This window comes from Mastigoproctus giganteus, chromosome 7, assembly GCF_048544385.1.
Source record: "Mastigoproctus giganteus isolate SK-2022 chromosome 7, ASM4854438v1, whole genome shotgun sequence".
In the NCBI taxonomy this organism is placed as follows: domain Eukaryota; kingdom Metazoa; phylum Arthropoda; class Arachnida; order Uropygi; family Thelyphonidae; genus Mastigoproctus; species Mastigoproctus giganteus.
Genome location: NC_143581.1, coordinates 101,892,741 through 101,915,918, shown reverse-complemented (window position 1 = coordinate 101,915,918; position 23,178 = coordinate 101,892,741). Strand labels below are relative to the sequence as shown.

Below are 23,178 nucleotides of genomic sequence, written 5' to 3'. Positions count from 1 at the left end.
CATCGGTTCTGAAACAAGAAGAAGAAATGAATCACTTAAAAGTTTATCAAGTGGAAATCTGCTGTACACCAATGGAAACAGTGAAAGGAGTGAAAGTGGAGTTGGGTTTCTGGTCCATAAAGATTTTAAAAACAACATTTTGGAATTCAAAAGTACACCACCAAGGGTGTCAAGACTAATACTCAAGATTTCTAACAGGTACAAACTAAAGATTACAATGATTTATGCACCAACATAGAGCCATGATGATGAAGAGGTTGAAGAAATGTACACCAAAATTGAGAGTCTTCTAGATGAGCAGAAAACCCACAACACTATTATTATGGGGGACTTCAATGTTAAGGTTGGAAAAATGCAAAACAGCGCAGAAAGAGGAACTATAGGAAATTTTGGAATTGGTGAAAGTAATAAGAGGTGAAAGACTTGTGGAATTTGCAGAATCTCAAGGACTGTCAGTAATGAACACTTTTTTCAAGAAAAGGGTGAACAGAAAGTGGACATGGAAGAGTCCAAATGGATTAACAACTAATGAAATCGACTTCATCCTCACTAACAGAAGATATATTGTGAATGATGTTACCATCCTGAATAAGGTAAATGTTGGAAGTGATCACAGAATGGTAAGATGTACACTTGATATAGATGTAGGAAAGGAAAGGAAAAAACTGACTCGAGTAAATAATACAAAAGGTCTTTGAGATAACAGAGGAGGAGAAAAACCAGTATGTACTGGAACTTAAGAACAAGTTTGAGCTTCTGCAGACTGCTCAGGACCAAGATATCGACGAGGAATATTACAACTTTCTGAAAGTGATAAGCCCAAGAAACCTATAGGGAAAAATAAATCCAAAGAAAAAATTGGGCAAGAAACACTTGTCATGATGAACCGAAGACGACAAATGAAGAGCAAGAAAAACACTGACAGGGAGAAAATTGAGTATACTGAGTTATGCAAAGCCATTAGAAAGAGACTCAGAGAGGACATAAGAAGATTTAACACAAGAAAAGTAGAACAAGAATTAAGGGAAAACAAAGGATTTAAATCAGCAGCCATTAGCAGTAATACAGAAAGACAAATGATACTGAAACAGAAGAATAGCAATGGTGTACTTATAAACAGCAGAGAAGGCATAATTCAAATAGCAGAAGACTACTATAGAGAATTATACAAGGAGCAAGGGAACGATAAGAGCAGTGGGGAGGATGGATTGCAAAGTAGCAAAACATACGACATACCCGATATTCTTCCTGATGAGGTAGAACATGCATTGAAGAAAATGAAGAATCGGAAAGCACCGGGGGAAGATGAAGTTACTGTAGAGTTGTTAAAATTGGGAGGAAGAGTCATAACACAAAAACTGGCAAGGCTCTTCACAAAGTGCATTAGAAAAAGTGTGACGCCTAAGCAGTGGAATAATGCAATCATAGTTTTGCTGCATAAGAAAGGAGATAAATCAGAAATTGGAAATTATAGACCAATCTACAAGTTGTTCACAAGGGTCATTACTAACAGATTAGAAAGAATACTTGATGAGAATCAACCGAAAGAGCAAGCTGGCTTTAGGACAGGATTCTCAACTATGGATCACCTTCATGTAATATCACAGCTAATGGGGAAAGCAAATGAATATAAAACACCATTATGCCTGGCATTTGTAGATTATGAAAAGGCATTTGACTCCATACAGCATAAGGCAATGTTTCGGGCACTGAAAGAAAAGGCATAGATACCCCATATATTATGATTTTGAAGAAAATATATGAGAGAGCTACCTCTTTTATCAGACTAGACAAAGACAGTAGTAAATTTAAAATCGAGAAAGGAGTTCGACAAGGAGACATGATATCTCCAAAGCTGTTTACTGCTGCCCTTGAGGAAGCTTTCAGAAGATTAGACTGGTTGCAGAAAGGAATCAATGTGAACAGAGAGTACCTAAACCATTTAAGATTTGCAGATGACATTGTGGTCATAAGCCAAGATCCCAAAGAATTAGAGGAAAATCTTAATCAGTTATGCACAGTTAGTAAGGATTTTGGACTAAAGATGAATATGGCTAAAACAAAAGTAATGATGAACAAGTATGCCACAGAAAGGGAAATAATGATTGAAGGAGCAGTAATTGAAAAGGTGGAGTCATATACTTATCTGGGACAAGTTATTAGTTGTAATAATGATAAATGGCTGGAAGTCAAGAGAAGAATAAATTTTGGATGGGTAGCATTCAGGAAATATAGTCACATACTGAACAGCAATATCCCAGTTTGTCTGAAACGTAAAATAATGAATCAATCTATACTCCCCACCATGACTTATGGAAGTGAAACTTGGGCACTCACCAAAAGAATGGAAGAGAAGCTGAGAACTACACAGTGAAGAATGGAACGAATTATATTGGGAATCAGACTGTTAGATAAGAAGAGAAACACATGGATTAGGCAGCAAACTCAAGTAAAGGACATTCTTATCAAAACTACTAAAATGGTCTTGGGCAGGACACATAGCTCGAAGACATGATGGCAGATGAACTAAGAAAATAACAGAATGGTACCCAAGAGGAGCTAGAATAAAACCTGGAAGACAAAGGCGGAGATGGATAGATGAAATTAATGAGTTTGTGGGTAGTAAATGGATGGCCAGTGCTCAAAACAGAAGGAACTGGAAAGTTGCTGGAGAGGCCTTCATCCAGCAGTGGATTGAAAATGGCCGATGATGATGTCAGATTGGTATTAGTATCTGAAATATATGATAATAGCAAACAAAGATTAAACTAAACTGTGCCAGTCAAAAATTTAATAACTTTAAAAGCAAAAGATTTCATTTGCACATACCTTCCTGTAATTTCTCCAAACTTTCCTTAAATTTTTTTCAAACTATCCACCTTTGCAACATTAGATAAATGTTTTCCAACAACTGATTACTTTTTTGGCTGAATGCAAATTAAATGTATCCCTCCCACCTGTTCCTCCTCAGAAAGAATAAAGGTGACATTAGCATTTAGCCCTTTAGAGCATATTATACTTTAATGACTTATTTACACAATATGAGAGACACGGAAAGATGTGCTTCTTAGACTAATATTTTGGGGCAGAAAGCCTCAAACTATGACATTAATTTGTTCATTAGCATCATTACTACACAGTTCAATTTTTTAGTTGTGACAAATGGGTTATCACCCCCCTTACATCTCTGCATATGCTCACTAATGAGAAGCCAAAGAGCTTTGACACAGTGCTGTCTGAGTGGTGGTACTCCAATGAAAATAAGTAACAATAGTCTACTCTAATAGGCAAGCATTACTTATTTGAAGTATAAGGAGGGCAACTCATTGTGAAGGATTTCACAATATGAGATGTTACAATAATGATGATAACGTACAGACTTCAGTTTGTCCAACAAATTTAACTATGTAATAATGATGCAAATGCATTAACTAATGTCACAGTTTGAATTTAACATGATATTTATCACTATTATATGGCTAAAACAAAAGTAATAATGAATAAGTATGCCACAGAAAGGATTTTTAATCATTGAAGTACTTGAAAAGGTGGATTCATATACTTATCTGGGACAAGTCATTAGCTGTAATAATGATAAATGGCTGGAAGTCAAGAGAAGAATAAATTTTGGATGGATAGCATTCAGGAAATATAGTCACATACTGAGGGGCAGTATACCAATTTGTCTGAAACATAAAATAATGAACCACTGTATACTTCCCACCATGAACTTATGGAAGTGAAACTTGGGTACTCACCAAAAGAATGGAAGAGAAGCTGAGAGCTACACAGAAGAATGGAACGAATTATATTAGGAATCAGACTGTTGGATAAGAAGAGTAACACACAGATTAGGCAGCAAACTCAAGTAAAGGACATTCTTATCAAAACTAAAATGGTCTTGGGCAGGACACATAGATCGAAGACATGATGACAGGTGGGCTAAGAAAATAACAGAATGGTACCCAAGAGGAGTGAAAAGTAAACCAGGAAGACAACGACAGAGATGGACAGATGAAATTCACAAGTATGTGGGTAGTAAATGGATGGCCATTGCACAAAACAGAAAGAACTGGAAAGTTGCCAGAGAGGCCTTCATCCTGCAGTGGATTGAAAATGGCTGCTGCTGCTGATGAATTTTATCAATTTGTGCTAAGGTTCAGGAGGCACTGGCACCCCTTAAACCTTGGCACCTCTAGGCCAGTGCCTACTTGGCCTTACCCTCAAGCGAGCCCTGTTCCCATTTACTATAATAATATATGTATTATATAAAATGGTGGAGCATTAGCTTAATTAAGGTGCTTACAATTATTTCTTTCCTAAAGATTACAATCCTTGTTCAAAAAAGAAAGAAAAAAAAAATCTGAATTGTCACAAAAAATGCAAACAAACAGTATCACTTTGGAAAAAAAATTTAAATATTATAAACATCTGCAGAATAGTGTCCTAGTTATATATATCGTTAAACCAATAAAAATACCAAACTCTATATGATAATATAATCAGACAAAATTAAGATTTATGGTTACTAAGTATAAATTATGAAATTAAAGCTATGAAATAGTTAACAGATAACCTTGCCCTAAAAGTGATATTTTTGATCCTCTTGGGGCTTGTTTTTGAGTCTAAAGAAAGTAGAAAGAGAAGAACCATTTGCACTTGAGAACAGATGTTAAAAAGGAACCAAAATACCATCCAATTTAGGGCTAGTTTGACTGTGTTATAACTCATTTTATAGTGTAGTTAGAAAAATAAACTATAACTCTACTGGTTTATTAGAGTTATATTTCTATTGTTTTAAAGAAAATTGTCTACAAATGCTATGCCTTTCACACACACTCGTGCAAGCACGCAACTTTTTGTTTAACAGTATATTTTCAATTATAGGCAATACATAAATGAAAATATGTCTATCATAATTAAAACACAGTAACCATAAATGGAGCAAAACTATAATAAATCATACACGCTAATAAACATTAATAAATAATAAGAGAAGAATTAAAATATATTTATGTGATTTTTGGTTTTGAACATTTATCTCTAGTTGAGAGAAAACTGTTCTCTAGGCAAAAACAGTTGTCTTGAATATTAATAAGTTATTTTGAATGCAATGGTCAGCAAGCCTCAATTTTGTTTTTAATTTGTACCTACTTCATTTTGGAAAACAGCAGCTTACATTAATAGGTACTGCAATCAAAGAACTGATATCTCAGACACCACTGAACTAGGAACATCCCTATCAATGGGGATGTTACTAGGAAGGATATACCCTCCCCCCAGTCTGAAACTCAAAGAATCCGTCTCGTCAAAAAACAGGACTGTCGGATATTCGAACAAACAATGACTTTATTGAAGCATAGGAAATAAAAGCTTATTATCAAATTTTCTAGCAGGTTATCATAGGTAACGAAAAATGATCCTACCCCCACGAGCTGCCAATTCCTAGTATAAACCAACAGCAGAAAATTACAAGATTTATTCAAATGATTGAATCAAGGTGCCTCATTCAGGAGTCAGGTTTATCTTAATCACACCACTGGGGCCCTGACACTCAATTTTTTGTAATTAAAATTTGCATTGTTGTGAACATTTCAGAATGTAAACATGTATTTTTTTTTTATATGTATAGAAATTGATATTTCACTGAATCTTTATTATTCTAGTTATATGAGAATATAAAAACAGGAACCACATGTGCAAAATTTACATGTTACAAAATTCACAAACTAAATAAGCAAATACTGGTAAACAAATTGGGGAAAGCTATTTCCTCAATTTGTATTCGAAAAAAAAAAAAAAAAAAAAAAAACAGTTGTCTTTTACATGCCCGCTATTTCCTCAATTTGTATTTGAAAAAAAAAAAAAAAAAAAAAAAAACAGTTGTCTTTTACATGCCCGCTATTTCCTCAATTTGTTTAACAGGCAGTAAGCTCAAATACTATCCAGTACAAAATAAGCACGTGGTGACCCTAACTGCACCTGTCGGATGCAGCATAAGCACTGCTGGCGAAGTTCTGGTTAAAACTGACAAATTACTATTATTAGCCCTATGGTGCAGGGAAGCCTGAGGTTTATGCTCAACTAGCAAAAAAAAAAAAAAAAAACTTCCACGTTACAACAAGAGAGAGAGAGAAGTAGAAAGGAATCACCAAGAAAGAGAAGAATGATGATATCCAGCTCTGAACTCTGGTTGTACCAAGCCCATACTCACCAGATGTCAGCAACTGGGGTTAATTCGAACGCCTCAAATGGTTTTGTATTTATTTATCGGAAACAAAAATATTTAAATTCGCTAGTAATGTGGATTTCGTTTCTTCCAACGCTAGACGCCAAACTAAATATAAATAAATAATTAGTGTAAGAAAACTTAATAGTGGTACTTAACACGCATATGTAAAGCATTTCCTAATACGCGATTACTGGTAACATCTGTCCACGATCGGCAACTGTACTTATTTTTTAATCGATATTTTAAAATAACTATATACTTAAAACACATATATATTCAAAATAAACAATTTTTTGATTAATTTTTAACGATACAACCCGCCAGAGGCTCAGCGCATTCTCCGTGAATACCGTGCATATTTTCAAACGAGGCATGTTTTTCTGTGCATCACGATTTGTAAATAACCATATATAATTCCGAACATTCCCCGCATGGCACATTATTAATTCATTAATTATTGTTTTTTTATGAGACCTGGGAAAGTAAACCTAATTTATATAAGTATTTTGTAAACTAAACGTAGCGTTCGCCGATATGCGAACGCATTATGCCACAAAAAAAAAAAAAAAAAAGCGAAGCCATTGACCGGCGTGCTGAATGTATCAGCTGAAATAAAGCAGTTACGTGAAAATAACAGGTCGTCAGGTACTAATAGGCTGTAGAAGAATATAAACAAATTTTCTTTTGTTCCTTCCACCCACCCCATTTACTGTGAGATTCGTGTTCTTGAAACCAATTTCTCATACGCTACTATACAAACAGATGCCATGGCCATTTATTATTATTATTTAATAATAACTTCAAAAGGATTACAGTAATATATAACATTACCTTTGCAAAATTTATAACTAGGTGGTAAAGACAAATTAAGCTATTCTAAAAGAAATTTCAAAATAGAATTTGTAACCAGATAAATATGTAAGTTTAAGTAAACCACATTTAGGAACACTTTAAAAAAAAACAAAAAAACTATTATTATCTATATAAATTGGGTTTAAAGTAAACAAACACATAGTTTCACTATAATGACCAAAATATTCCATGCAACTATTCAAAATTAAAACTCCACCTGTCTAAATACCAACTACTTAATGCAAAAAACAGAGCAAGTATGCACATATGGAAGCCATGTGACACAGTCAAGAACAGAGGGCTTATGGGTAAATTATGTACCTATGCCATAGCTAAAAGAATAAAGTATTATAAGCATTTATTATTTTATTTTAAATAAAACTTTGGAGTTTGCTAGCTCAATACCAACAATTACAAGTTCTTCAGTAAAAATTGTTTCCTCATAAAAAGTAGAAATTCTGAAAGCCATCTTCACTACTAACATTACAGTAACTAGACTTTAGACTTACATTTTCTGAATGGAACTTATTTTGTTTCATTACTACTTTTTATTGATAGTAAACATGGAGTTGGATTTTTTGGTGAAAATTCAAACCAAAGGAGAATGTGTAAGGTTTTTTCTCCTTTTATTGTACTAGTATTTAATGTATCTAGATATGTTTACTCCAGGGGCTCACATCTGGTGAGTATGGGCTTGGACACCCAGTGTCCTGAGCTTGATATCAACATTCTTCTCTTTCTCGGTATTTCCCTTCTACTTCTCTCTCTCGCCTATCTCTCTCTCTCACAGTGTAACTCTCAGAAATTTTTTTTTTTTGCTGGTGCAGAATATGCTTGTTTGTTTGTAGTTTGGTTTTTAGGAGCATTAGCAACTAAGGCCATATTGCTCCGGGATATGCGGTGGTCATTCCCTGACCTTTACGTATCCTCCATATTTGGTGGTGACGGGCTCGAACCCCGGTCTAATCAAGAAGCGTGTGCTACGCACTGCTGCTCCTTCCCACCTGGCTACGGAGGTGCCTGCAGCATAAGCCACAGGCTTTCTTACACCATATGGCTAATAATAATAATAATAACATCCCATAACTGCTGCTTTATCACTTTGACTTGCACAAGCAGATGCAAATCTTAATGTCTTCTGAATCTTAGATTTTATGGATTGAATCTATTAATACAACGGAGATGTATAAGTAACATCGAGGTGTTCTTCAAAGCCCATATTATTAGTATTAGAGGGACATATAATGCAAGAAAGCAAGCTTCTATAGCATCAGCCAAAAAAAACACCCTTCCCATTTCACCCATCCATTCGCTCCAAATGTTTGTCTAGTTCTACCTTGAACTTATTTAAGTTGCTGACTTCCACTACAACAGATGGTAGGTTGTTCCAACTATCAACCACCTGCTGGCTAAAGGCGAATTTCCACACATCTATTCTACAATTGTCTTTCTCAATTTAAATTTATGCCCCCCTCAGGTGAGTAATCTAAGCAAGAGGAAGAATCCCATTAGCATTGAGCTTGCTGAATCCATTCAAGGCCTTATACACCTCAATTAGATCACCTCACAGGTGCCTAGTCTCCAGAAGCTGCAATTTGCAGAACTTAAGCCTTTCTTGGCAATATCCCACCCTTTGTTCTACTCACCAATCTCATTGCCCTTCTCTGTACTTGTTCCAGCAGCTCAACATCTTTCTTAAAATGAGGCTTCCAGAACCTGTATACAATACTCATGGTGTGGCCTGACCATTGCATTATTATACAAGGGGACAATCATATTCAGCAAAATTCCTGAATACCATTGACAAGACACCATATAAGAACAAAGATAAAAATTTGGAATAATAGATTATAATTATCATTACAATGTATTGCTAGTTATGCACTACTCAAGCACTGTGGCCCAAGGAATTTGGCAGAATTCAACTGAAAACTATGTTATTTATTTTTAATTTTAAGTTTTGCTCCTATGATCTCTTATATTAACCTATATTTTATGAAATATTCTTCCTTAAATGAATGCATACTGATGAAAGAAAAATAATATATTGTGGCTGTGTATTTTTATACATGTGGGAATCGCATATTAATTCAAAATTTGTGTGTGTAATATGAATGTATGTGTAGTCAAATTTTTGAGTTTCCAAGTTCATTATACAGATCTTGATTTAATTGAAAGATAGTTGTATAATTTTAATATACGTAGATATATCCTCCAGTATGTTCTCCGTTATAGCTAAATTAATATAAACTTTTATATTTATTAAATTAATATATATTAAATGGAAGGTAATCATTAATACACTGACATTAATAAACGGTATTATGGGCTAATATACTCAAGGAGGAAATAGATGCACTACGTCCATAATGTGCTGTATATTGTATTTTTATAATATTATGGGGAAGATTACGGTAAGATTTTCATGTTAAGATATATACCTAAATAGATCAATAGAAAACACATAGGATAATATAATTACAAAAAGTTAGTATACAAAATGATAATGCTGAAGTTTGCAGATGATATGAAGGTTGCAGGGTTGTTAATGTATATAGTACGCTATATATAATAGTACGCTACTGCAACAGGATCTAGAAAAGTTGAGCAGATGGACTGAGAGGTGGCAACTGAAGTTTAATATTGACAAATGTAAAGTACTGCATATGGGTAGCAGTAACCCTAGAGTAATTAATTGATTGATTGATTTAAGAATTCGTGGCACAAGAGCTACTGTGGCTAAAATCGCCTGTAAACCCCAGAGTAACGTATCAACTGGGTGGTACTACACTCAGGGTAGTGGAGAATGAAAAGGATGGTGGTAATTGTACAGTCAGATATAAAGTTTTCTTAGCAGTGCAGACAGGCTGCAAGAGTAGCTTATGGTGTCTTGTCAATGATATACAGGAATTTTGCTAGCAGGGATAAGTGTGTGATTGGCCCCCTGTATAAGGCAATGGTCAGGCCACACCTTGACTACTGTATACAGGTCTGGAAGCCTCATTTTAAGAAAGATGTGGAGTTGCTGGAACGAGTACAGAGAAGGGCAATGAGACTGGTGAGTGGAACAATGGGTTGCTGTTACCAAAAAAGGCTTAAGTTCTGCAAATTGCAGCTTCTGGAGACTAGGCACCTCTGGGGGTGATTAAGGTGTATAAGTTGAAACCTTGAATGGTATAAGAAAGTTCACTCCTGATGGGATTCTTCCTAAAGATCTTTGTTGAACAGCCTGCAAGTCACAACATCATAAATAAGAATGCTGTTTCCATTGAATTAACTCAAAAGCTCCCTCAAAGTCAATAAAGATTCCAAAGATATACTTACTGTTCAAGCCTAATATATAGTTCCGCAATGCCCAAAGCGCATATTCTGTTCCACGACCTGGAGTAAACCTATGTTGTACCAGACCACAGTAAGTGTTTTCAGTAATCTGTATCACCAGCATTCATTCAAACACCTTTCCTAATCCAGGAAGAGGGCAGTAGGTCAGTAAATCAGTGATGGACTTCATTAGTTGGTACAAACATGATACCACTTCTAAGGCTCCCAGCTAATGCCTGGTGCCACATAAATCAGTTGTCATTTTTGTGCCAACATTTCCCCCTGAAGGATGGGCCTCTTCCACAGGGGTGCCCCTTCATCTCTTTTATTTCCTATTTCCAGGTCGAAAGTCTTTCTATCATCCACATTCTTTTATCTTCATCTGTTCCTCTCCACCTCATCCATCTTCTCTGCTCCCATTTTCACTTTCCAGAGTTTTTTTTTTTTTTTTTTGGGACCCTCCTGGTAAGCTCAGGCATCGTGCTCCCATATAGTGCTCTCTGGTCGGGGAAAACCTACATAGGGTTCACCCCAGCCAGAGACCTTTCTATCCCTTACCGTGGCCTGCATCCCTGACAACATTTGTTATGTTTGTTATTTGGTTTTTAGGAGCATTAGCAACTAAAGCCATATTGCTCCGGGGATATGCGGTGGTGATTCCCTGACCTTTCCGCATCCTCCGTATTTGGTGGTCACGGGCTCGAACCCCGGTCTAATCAAGAAGTGTGTGTGCTACGCACTGCTGCTCCTGCCCACCTGGCTATGGAGACACCCCTGACAATGTGGGGTCCCACAAGGGGCCCTGGGAATAAATGGCTGGAGGAACAATGCAAAACAACACAACACTACACAGATCACAACTAAAACTCGCACTATCTCTGTCATTTACAGGGGTTATACTGTGAAAGTGTATACAAAAGTTTCTAGTCTTGTGTACTTTTGTTGTTGGGGAAAGTTTTTTTGTTTATTCACAATAAATAAGATAAGAAATTTATTAAAGAAAAAAAAATCATAACGTCCTGCGTTTACATAGGTCACTTAGGAAAAGGCCTTTTACTCGAGTTCCATAATGCATGACAAATATTGTTGCATCCGAAAGAGCAGGAATAAAATATCTACCAACTATACAAATATTTAAAATATTTACAAAATATGAAACTATTTACAAATATACAAACTATATTGGGTCCCTTCATCAGCTAACATTACAATGAAACATCAAATAATGCTGGGCGTGGTCATGTATTAAACAGTCAACCACGTGCATGAGGTTGGTGAACGTTATGGTGGAGGCAGTTATGGCACGAATAAGTGATGTAATTGCCCCACCATCTTCTCCTATTGGCTCGAATAAATATCACTAGGAGGAAAACCTTTTTTAATGTATAGAGGTAATACAATTAATATAACAAAAAAAAATCAAAGAAACAGAAACTTACAAATATTTGTTTATACCTACAAAGACTTTGTTTCTATATAAACTACAGAGAAATAAAAAAAATCACAGATAGTTTATGTTTATATATCCAGAATAATATCATAGAAACAAAATATTATGAAATATAATATAGAGTACTTTTAACATTATAAAATAAACTAAAAATATCCAATAAAGATATATTATTTTAATTGAATTTTTCTCGCTTTTGCTGAAGCAAAATCATCAATAATTTAATCATAATTTATGTTTTGTGCAACATAATTTTCAATGGATATAATTGATATGTAGTAGTAGTATTAGTAGTAATGAAAGCAAGCGTATGAGCTCATGTAGCATCAGCCAAAAAAAAAAAAAAAAAAAAAGAATTTCACACATCCATTCCCTCTAAAAGTCTGTCCAGTTCCAACTTCCATAATGACAGATGGAAGTTTGTTCCAGCAATTAACCTCATGCTGGTTAAAGGCAAATTTTTGCACATCTGTTGTACAACTGTCTTTCCTAAATTTGAATTTATGTCCCCTCAAATTTGTAATCTGAGCAAGAGGAAGAATCCCATCAGAATTCAGGGTGCTCAAGCCATTCAAGGCCTTATACACCTCAATCAGATCACCTTACAGGTGGCTAGTCTCCAGATGCTACAATTTGCAGAACTTAAGCCTTTCTTGGTAAGAGGCCCCTTTGTTCCTCTCGCCAATCTTGCTGCCCTTCTTTGAGTTCAAGCAACTCAACATCCTTCCTAAAATGAGGCCTCCAGACCTGTATGCAGTACTGAAGGCATGGCCCTACCAATGCCTTATACAAAGAGATAATCCCCTCCTTTTCCTTACTAGCAAAATTCCTGTATATCATTGACAATACCCAATGACCTGCTCTGAAAGCCTGTTTGCATTGCTCAGAAAACTTCTAAATTGACTGCACAATTACTCCTAGATGTTTTTCATTTTCTACCACCCTAAGTGTAGTACCACACAGTTGGTACGTTTCTCTGGGATTACTTCTACCCATAAGCAGTACTTTGCATTTGTCAATGTTCAACTTCAGTTGCCACTTCTCAGCACATTTGCCCAAGTTTTCTAGATCCTGTTGCAGTAGCACACTGCCATTACTGTCATTAACAGCCCTGCCAAACTTTGTATCATCTGTAGACTTCGGCATTAAGCTTGATATACCTTCTTCAATATCATTCATAAATACACAAAACAACAATGGGACCAACGCCGAACCCTGTGGGCCTCCACTAATAACATTAGTCCACAAAGAGCAGCGTCCATTGATTACCACTCTGTCTTTTCCCACTCAGCCATCCTTTTATCCATTGTAGCAGCTTACCCTTAATACCATAATGCTCCAATTTGTACAGTAATCTTCCATGTGCAACAGTGTCAAAAGCTTTCTAGAAATCCAAGTATATGATATTATTATTTTTTGAATCCACTTCCTTTGTAACTACCTCATAGTATCAAATTTGTCAGACAAGACTTTCCCTTAACAAACCCATGCTGTGTCTGAATTATTATTGCAGTCTTTTTCTAGATGATCCTGCAATCCATCTTTAAATAGTAACTCCATTATTTTCCCTGGAACAGGAGTTAAACTAATTGGTCTGTAATTGCACATGGCACCTTTAGATTCCCCCTTTGTGAATTTGGGATACATTTGCACATCTCCAGTCTGGTGACCTCCCCTGAGTCCAAGGTAGGTCTCATAATTATGGCTAAGGGTTTGCTTACTTCCTTCGTCACCTACTTTAATTTTCTCCTCCAGTTTGCTCTCGTTTATTAGAAAATCATTAAGCACCTTGTTACAGTTTGAAAAACTACTGGCATTTTCCATCCTTAATAACTCTTCATGTGTGAATGTAGATGCAAAATACTAATTCAAATTATCAGCTATCTGAGCAGGATCATCAACAGTCGAACAATCAATATCAAGTGGACCAATCTGATGCTTTGATGTGATGGAGGCATGGAAACATTTTTCAATTGTGGACTGTATCGGCTTATCACTCAAGGAAGTAAAACCGTCAACATTAAATGCAGGTTAGAAAAATTTATTGCCACAGTCAGTTCATTCAGGAAATATGGTCGAATAGGAAGAAAATGGAATCAGTGTGATAGAAGAACTTGGTAAGTCGGTATGAGGGGAATGTTTAACTACTGAAGCCCTCCACTTGGTAGAATCACCATCTCCCTGCACTCGGTGAAAAAGACCTGAGTTCGAATCCCATTGATAACAGGAGGAATTTTTATGGGTTTTTTTTTCACGTGGCTGAGTTAATTGGTCTCAGGCAAGGGTATAGCCACAGTCAGTTCATTCAGGAAATATGGTCGAATCGGCAGAAAACGGAATCGGTGTAATAGTAGAACTTGGTAAGTCTGTAGAAGGGGAAGGTTTGACTACTGAAGCAATCTACTTGATAGAATCACTCCCCCTGCACTGGGTGTCAAAGACCTGAGTCCGAATCCAATTGATGATGGGAGGAATTTTTACGGATCTTTTTCACAACGTGGCTGAGATAATTAGTCTCAAGCTAGTGTATGATGGTTTTTCCTCCCGGAAACTCAGGTTTTTCATCTAGCAAAACAGAAAATCAACCTCAGAACACAAGCAGTTTACTGACAATATACACAGAGCAACATGGCCTTAGATGCCGGTACTATTAAAAAAAAAATGAAGATATGGTTACAGAAGACATTCAAGAATTACTGGTAGAAAAAGAGGCTGGCGAAGTGGATTTGGTCGAAATGGCATCGGAGGAAAACCAAATCAATTCAGAGGATGATGGAGCAGACGAAAATTTTGAACTACTAAATTTTATACAAAAAAGCATACGGGTATGCATAAAGTTCGTCGAGAAATTAGAATCTTACTTTTGAATGCAGATTCTTCGACCGAAAGGAGTCCAAAGTTCAAAAGGAAGCTTCAATAAAGTATTGTGCCACAGAGAAAAACTCTCTCTTTAAAAAATCAGTAATCTGGGTTTATTTGCTTGATAGATCTTTGTAAATTTCGTTTGGAACTAAGTTTTTGAATATAAGCAAAAAGTCCTGTGTGCTCTGGATTTATATTCAATAAAGTATTGTGCCACAGAGCAAAATGGAAAGAAAAGAAAATAACAGGTTGCAGGTTAAAATACATTTAATGCTTACTATGAACAAAAACACAGGTAAAAATACAGGAAAGTAATACATGGCTTTCAGATGAGGGGGTGTCCTTCATCGGTTGTGACTGTTAATGCAGAAATACAGAATGTTATGTGCATGCCATGGCAGTCATGTATGGTGATCTGTGTGCTACAGGTGCAAGTAACAATTAGCTGTTAGAAGGAAATGCTTGAAGTTGTAGCTGTAATGCTTGGGAACGTTGTAAATGCCATTTGTCAGCCAAGTGGATGGTCATCTCAGTAATGTGATGGACATGACATCCTCTACAGCACGAGATGTGCAGTGATTTCAACCAGATGTGGCGACAGTAACGGTGGAACCGATCAATAATCATGATGTCGTGCCATGAATCAATGTCATGCTGGGTTGACCATAAGTGCTCAGAAATGGCTGAGAGCTCCATTTCCGCTAAATGGATAGATTTCTTGGGTTTAGAGACATGACTAGTGAATCTCCTGCTGGTTTCCCCAATGCAGCAGTCAGTGTAGTCATGGCAGGAAATACAAAGGGTACTAGGAAAGTTTTGCAATACAGCTTTGTTTATTTAATTTTTTCAAAGTAATTTCCTCTACATTCAATACACCTCTCCATCCTCCGAAACCAATCTTTAAACCAGTTCTGCCAAGTTTCACTAGGGAGTAAAGCACACTCGTTGTCCCAAGCCCGTAGAAGGTCCTCATCACTGGAAAACCGCCTCCCTTTTAGCTTCATTTTCACATGCGGGAACAGTACAAAGTCGCAGGGAGCAAGGTCTGGACTGTAGGGAGGGTGCTCGAGAAGTTTCAGTCCTGTCGTGGTCAAATATTCGGTGCAGGCTTTGGCGTGGTGAGCTGTAGGATTATCGTGATGGAGGTACCAGGTGTCCATTCTTGACTTTGGCCGCAGGTTCTTCATAGATCCAATGACTTTAGGCAGGCATTGTTCAGTATACCACTTAGCTGTTACTGTCTTCTGCGTGTCCAAAATGACACGTTCCACAATTCCACTCGATTTGAAAAATACAGCTATCATTTTCTTCTTTACAGATCGGGATTTTCTGACAATTATGGGTGTGTCGTCATCATCAAAGACCCAAACTTTGTTTTGAGCTTTGGTCGGCAGATCGTAATAGTACAGCCAAGTCTCGTCACCTGTCACGATGTTGTTCACATACCGAGATTGTCCCTTATCAAACTTTTTTAACATCTCCCGGCACCAAGTCACACGTCGTGTCATCTGCTCTTCAGTCAGTGATGCGGCACCCAGAGAGAACAAAGTTTCTTCACGTGCAAATGATCTTGCAGAATCGAACGAATTGCTGGTGCATTTAGGCCCAAAGTATCCTCTATCTGTTGGTAGGTCACTCGCCTGTTTTCGTCAAGCATTTTCCTCACAGCAGTAACGTTTTCCTCCGTAACTGACGTTCGTGGCCTTCCCGGCCTCTCAGAATCCTCCAGAGTGAAATTTCCCCTTTGGAATTCTCTATACCCCTGAATATCGTTGTACGATGTGGACAATCATCATCTAGTGCAAGAGTCATTTCTTCTAAGCACTGGTCTCTGGTTAAACCATGCACGAAATTATACCGCAAAACTGTCCTTATCTCATTTCGTGACCACGATACCATCGCAAGCACTTTACACTCTCACTACTAATGAATAACTGAGCCCATCGACTTGGCGCGGCGGCTACTATGCAAGTATGAACATGTCTCAACAAGCAGCTTCCTGTGATTCATTGTTGCGTCATATTGCAAAACGTTCCTAGTACCCTTTGTATGGTAGACTAATCTACTCTGCACGAGGGTGGAGCTAAAGTCTTAACCCTCGAGATGAGGGATCGCAACTTCCTTCCCAGGAGTTGCTTCCTAGTTTATCCCAAGAGACTTTAAGACTCTAGAACTTTGTTGCGATAGGTTTGGGTAGAATGGGATAAAGGCGGAGTTATTACTGCACATGGTTCTGTGGGCTGCTACGTGGTCACGGCCTGGAGATCACACCTATCTATGGCACTGGTGGGGTAGCTGCACCTTACCAGATCTGTCTTAACTCTAGTAATCTCAGTGTGCCTCTCATCTGCAGAACTAGAGTGGGTCCAGGCATGGGTTAGCATGGCACGCGCCTTGCTGACAAGATGGCTGCGTGTGTGTGTGCTGACTGGTAGTTAAGGAAGAGTATTGGCTGACTCCAGTTCCATAGTCAATTGAATGAATGGCAACAGAGAGTTAAGTTGGTGCAAAAGTTGGTTGCCCGACCCCTGAGGAATGACCACAAACATCATCCATGTAGCGACACAAAAAGGCAATGGGATCTGGCAAGCCCACAAATGCATAACTCTCCATTGCAATGTTTTCCGTAACTGAACTTATCAGGGAACCCATGGCTGTACCGTGTATCTGATGGTAAATGGAGTCACCAAAGATGACGGCCCACCAGTCAAGCACAATTTAAGGGGGTGTAAATGTTCTCAGAAGTGAGAGATCTGCTGCTCACGGTTTGGTCACCATCTAGAAGTTCCCTGGCACATGTGATAGTTAGTTCGACCAAACCCTGAGCAAGGGATCTTTTCTAACTTCCAAGGACATTTGGGCAGTAATGCACAAATGTCCTAAGAACAGGACCATGCACGGTAATGACTCCGTCTTGACTGCCTTTATCCCATTCTACCTGAACCTATCACAACAAATTTCAAGTCTTAAAGGCTCATGGGTTAAAGTAATAATAATAATAAATAAATACACATTGTGAAAATTGCTACGAGGGACCTACCTACTCCAAGGTCGGAGTGGCAGCTAAGCATTTTTGAATATAAGCAAAAAGGCCTATGTGCTCTGGATTTATATTCAATAAAGTATTGTGCCACAGAGCAAAATGGAAATGACTGGGGCCATCTGGCGTCACTCCCGAGAGCTACCACTGGACATAAGCTAAACAGCTCCACCTCCATAGATGGATGATGTTGCAGAGAAATATTAATCATACTGCATCGAATGTGGCACAGGATAAATTCACTTGCATTCAGGCCTTAAGCAGAGGGGTCGGTTTGAAAAATCAGAGACGGTCACCCGAGGAAGACAGTGGAGTGAGTGCTGCTGTCCCCCATATGGCTACCACAAGAGAAGGGTAAGATCATCCAGCCCCACCAACGGGAAGTGCTTCCTGCTCAACTGCACTAGTGACCACCCAGGAAGGGAGAAAAAGCCAACGCATGAAGTGGAGCATCGAAATGAATACGTACATCATGCAAGCATACTACGAAATAACGAAACTGGAGACCGATATAACAACTTACAGAGTGAGACTACATACCAAGTGGCTGGAATGATTCCCAGATATTCAGGTCACCGAATAGCGGACCAGAGAAGGACCATCATCACGAAGAACCTGATAGCTCCTGAAATCTTGGAAAAAATCAAGCAGGACGTGAGCAATCAACTAAAAAGGATAAAGAATACAGAAAGAGAGGAGGAAGAACATACCACCACTGAACCAGAGGAGGAAGAGCAAGAAGAAATACAACCCACAGCAGCTGAAGTGGAAAGAGACGAGATCATGATATCCTGAATAGATGGGTGGAAGAAGGCCCTAACACAATTCGAAGGAATGGACCCCACAAAGATTGATGTGATGCCGAAGCAGAGGCCAAATACAACTTTGAGGAGAGTCAGACCACCTAAATCGGCACATAATACCGCATCATCTCGACAGCAATGGTGCAACACTGGAGGCTATCCACACAGCCATGTATTGTGCTGCGGGAGTAGCCACGAGGATTAATGGGTGAGAGGCCAGCAGCAGAAGAACCGAAAAAGAGAAGGAACCACCAGCTTGGGAAAGAAGACTTCAGCGTCAAGATAGGCCAATTGACCCAGTACCAACAGGGCAATAGGAATAAGAAATTAATTGGAAAAGTGAAGAGCATCCACAAGAGAGAGACAGTGGCCTCAGCAAACATGAGACAAAAAAAATCAGATAATAGGAGAGTACTTGGACACATTGAAGCAGAACCTCCTTGAACTCGGCAAGAGACTACGCCAATACAAAGAGAGCTCCCAGAGGAAAATAAACAACCGTACCTTCGATGAGGACCAAAGAGGATGCTACAGGAATCTCACAGAAGACGGGAAAGAAGGGAATGGACCACCCAAGAAGAAGACGACTGAGCAGTTCTGTGGAAACATATGGAGTAGGGAAGTAAGACATAACAGCCGAGCCACCTGGACAGAACCAGAACGCAAGAAAACCAAGGATGTACAAGAAATGAGAGGGTGGGAGATTCGGGAAGAAGTAAAACAGACGATCAAGAACGCTCACAACTGGCAAACTCCAGGAATAGATAACTTCCACAACTACTGGTACAAGAAGCTCACACTTGCACAAGCACCTGGCAGAGCAGTTCACCCGAATGATAAGGTACCCCGGAGACAATCCCAAAGTTTCTCACTCAAGGAATCACGTATCTAAAGCCTAAAGACGAAGATACAAGAAACCCAGCGAAATATAGGCCAATCATCTGCCTCCCAACAATGTACAAGATCCTGACCAGCTGCACAACCAGGAAGATATCAGACCACTTAGAGAGCCAGAACATAATGGCCGAACAGCAGAAAGGATGCAAGCGGGTGAGCAAAGAATGCAAGGAGCAATTAACCACAGATGCCACAGTTATGGAGCAAGCATTCAAGAAGCGCCACAACATGTACACAGCCTACATCGATTACAGCAAAGCTTTCAACTGCATACGTCATAGTTGCTTAATAGAGGGGCTGAACATCTACAAAGTCAATCCGATAGTGACAAACTTCCTAGGAGTACCACCATTAAGGTCGAAAACATCACAACCAGGCCAATCCCCATCAGGAGGGGAATCTTTCAGGGAGATACCTTGAGCCCATTGTGGTTCTGTCTAGCACTTAACCCGCTATCCACCATGCCCAACAGTAGCAAGTACAGATATAACCTCAAAGAAGGAAGGACGAACCTGCACACCCTCACCCACCTCATGTACATGGATGACATCAAGCTCTACACAGGAACCGAGAAGCACCTCCAGTAACTACTCCAGATCACCAAAGAATTCAGCAATGATATTAGGATGGAATTTGGTCAAGACAAATGCAAGACCTACGGACTGCACCAGGGAAAATTAGTCAACCGAAACTATCAGCTGCAGAGTGGTAAAGAGATAGAAGCCATGGCTATGGGAGAGTATTACAAATACTTGGGGACGCTGCAGGCTTAGCAGTTACAGCACAAGGAAATTAAGGCCTGTCTGACTGAAAAATACCATCGGAGCCCTCAGAAGCCTACTGAAAGCAAAGCTGAATATGAGAAAGACAAAGACAATGGTGTCCAAGAGCTGCCAACACCACCCGAAATCTGTCGCGGAGAGACTGACAATTGCTGGGAAGGCGCCTGATAGACCTCATTGAGCAACAGAAGACAGCAATAGTTAACCTGAAGGATTACTTCTAGAAAGAAACAGCAGCACTCGACCAGGCCATAAGGAAGATAGACAAGCAGTATACCCCACTCAACCTAAACGAGGAGTTCACCCCAACCAGTAGGTACAAACGAAGCAACAAAGATGGGCAGAGAAGACATTCCATGGCAGACAATACAACGATCTCCATCAAGATCACATAGATAAAACTGCTTCTAATGAATGGCTCACGAGCGGGACGTTCTTCCCCGAGACTGAAGGATTCATGCTCGCCATCCAAGACCAGGTACAGAAAATACATTGCCAAGGAGCCCGGAGTGTCCGATGTCACCTGGTCTCAGAAACGATACAACACATCACCACAGGATGCAAAGTGATCACCCAGACTGAGTACACAACCAGGTAGCCAGGATAATACAACAGAAGCTAGCAAGGAAATACCAGCTGATCGAAGAAAGTATACAGTACTACAAGAACGAACCCCAGGTAGTACTAGAGATTCCAACCCACAAGCTGTACTGGGACCACACCATAATAAGGATAGGACAGTCCCGTACAACAGACTGGACATAACACTTGTGGACAAGAAGGAAAAAGCTACCCATCTGACTGACATAGTTGTACCCAACACTGGCAACTTGCAGAAAACCCATGGGGGAAAAGTCAGGAAGTACTCGAACCTAAGACAGGAGATCAAAGAGATGTGGCATATGCAAATAGTAACGACCATCCCGATCATCATGTCAATGACAGGTATAATGCTAAAGACCCTGCATAATAGCCTAGCAGCAATAGCAAACACCTTCAAGGTGTTTGCTATTGCTACTAAGCAGTTATGCAGGGTCTTTCCCAACGAACACCTACAAGGAACTCCAGAAAGTCACTATCCTGAACACCTGTAGGATAGTCAGAGAGTTCCTCGACCAACAGTAATACCAGACATAAAAAGAACAACCACCCTGTGTACTTGGTAGTAATACCCCATCATGAGGTAGAACCCCCCCCCCAAATCAGGGAGAAATAATATAAGAGGAATGATATAATAATTATAAATGTGTATTATGGCTATGGCAATAAGGAGATTCTTTAAAGGTTCCTTCTAGACCTTACTGCGGTAGCAAGTATATCTGATGTCGATAGTAATGAACAAAGTCTTGTAGAATATGTAGTTATATCTGAAGAGGAGTTAGAAAGGGTTAATAGGGATGTGCTTACTGCACCTGAATAGATTACTCGAACAAAAGTAGTTGCTGAATAGACATCACAAAAGGTTACGGAAAAATCTTATATGGTTAGTAAAGAAGTAAATGTGTTATCCAAAAAGTAGAAACTAAAAGCAAAGAAACCTGGAGCAAATGCTAAAGCTAAGAGTAATCCAAACATTAAAGAAAATAGTGTTCAAGAAGTAATGGAGTTAGAATTAATAAGTTAGAAAGCCAAGCAGATATAGGAAAGAGACAGAGAAATAGACCTGCTAAACATCTAAGAGAAGATCTGGAAAGTGCAAGTGATTTTTTCTTGGATATGGCAGTAGAGAGAATATTGGTTTAGATGGAAAGGATAAAACAAAAAACTGTAGGGTAAAACTAAGAGAATTACTTCTTAGAAAAGATTATAACATTTCTAGCATTGTGACTGCAGAAATACTGAACTGACTATAGATTTACAAATCAAGAATAAAGTTTTAGAATCTAAATTGGAAGAAAACACACAGATATAGGAATGCGGAACTGGAACTTGGGGAATACAATGTGTATAGAAAGGATAGACAGGACAGGAGGGGAGGAGGGGTTATGCTATTAGTTAAGAAACACATAAAGTCCAAGGAAGTGAAGCCAGTCGACATCGATGGACAGGGCAGTGTCGAGTCAGTTTGGTGTGACATAAGCATAGGGAAATCAAAACTGAGAGTAGGAGTGTGCTATAGGCCTAATGACTCTGATGAGTATAATAAGAAACTGTATACAGGGAAATAGAGTGGGCCAGTAAATCAGAGAGTCTTATAATGGGGGATTTTAATTTCCCAGATATTGACTGGAATTTGTGGGTTGGTCACTCGCACACTAGCAAGGCTTTTGTGGATTTATTGGATGATTGTTTTCTACATCAGCATGTTCGTGAGGCAACAAGAGGGAGCAATACTCTTGATTTGATTATCAGTAGTGATTCTTCATGCATTAAGAATCTGCAGATAAATGAACCACTAGGTGGCAGTGATCACAGTGTGTTGAAGTGGGATTTACTCAAGGAGGTAAAGGGAAGGGTTTTTGTTTTCGCAAAGGCGACTATGATGGTCTGAGACAGTATTTAAATTCTATAGAGTGGGACCAACTGATGATGTTACCAACAGCAAACTCAAAATGGGAAGCATTCAAGGAACTAATCTTGGAGGCTACCAGGCTTTACATACGAACTAAGAAATATTGTTCAAGGTTTAGGCCTAAATGGTTGTCAGATGAACTAATGAGACATGTGGCAGAGAAGAAAAATGCATGGGATACATACAAATTAATGGGTGACATGGAAGCCTATGATAGATATAAGTTGGTCTGTAACCAAGTCACAAAGGAGATTAGGCAGGCAAAGGCAGACTACGAAAAATCCTTGGCAAAGGATGCAAAGAAAAACAGAAAAGAGTTCTTTACCTATTTAAACTCAAGAAGGAAAGGGATGAATCAGATTGGTCCACTGGATATTGATGGTTCAACAGTTGAGGATCCTGCTCAGGTGGCTAACAATCTAAACGA

General features: G+C 38.7%; 1 protein-coding gene across 5 annotated transcripts in view; it reads right to left on the bottom strand.

The window, feature by feature from the left end:
• Marf1 (meiosis regulator and mRNA stability factor 1-like protein) overlaps window positions 1-23,178 on the bottom strand; it is a 1,146,796-nt gene that overhangs the window by 704,218 nt on the left and 419,400 nt on the right. The window contains exon 1 of one of the 5 annotated variants that reach the window (XM_090377801.1): window positions 7,302-7,356. The exons of the other annotated variants lie outside the window; for them this stretch is intronic. Within the exon in view, the coding sequence (XP_090233927.1) occupies window positions 7,302-7,351 (50 nt within the window). The 5' untranslated portion in view covers window positions 7,352-7,356. Of the gene's footprint in view, window positions 1-7,301; window positions 7,357-23,178 lie in introns of those variants that run through there. 5 annotated transcript variants of the gene reach the window in all.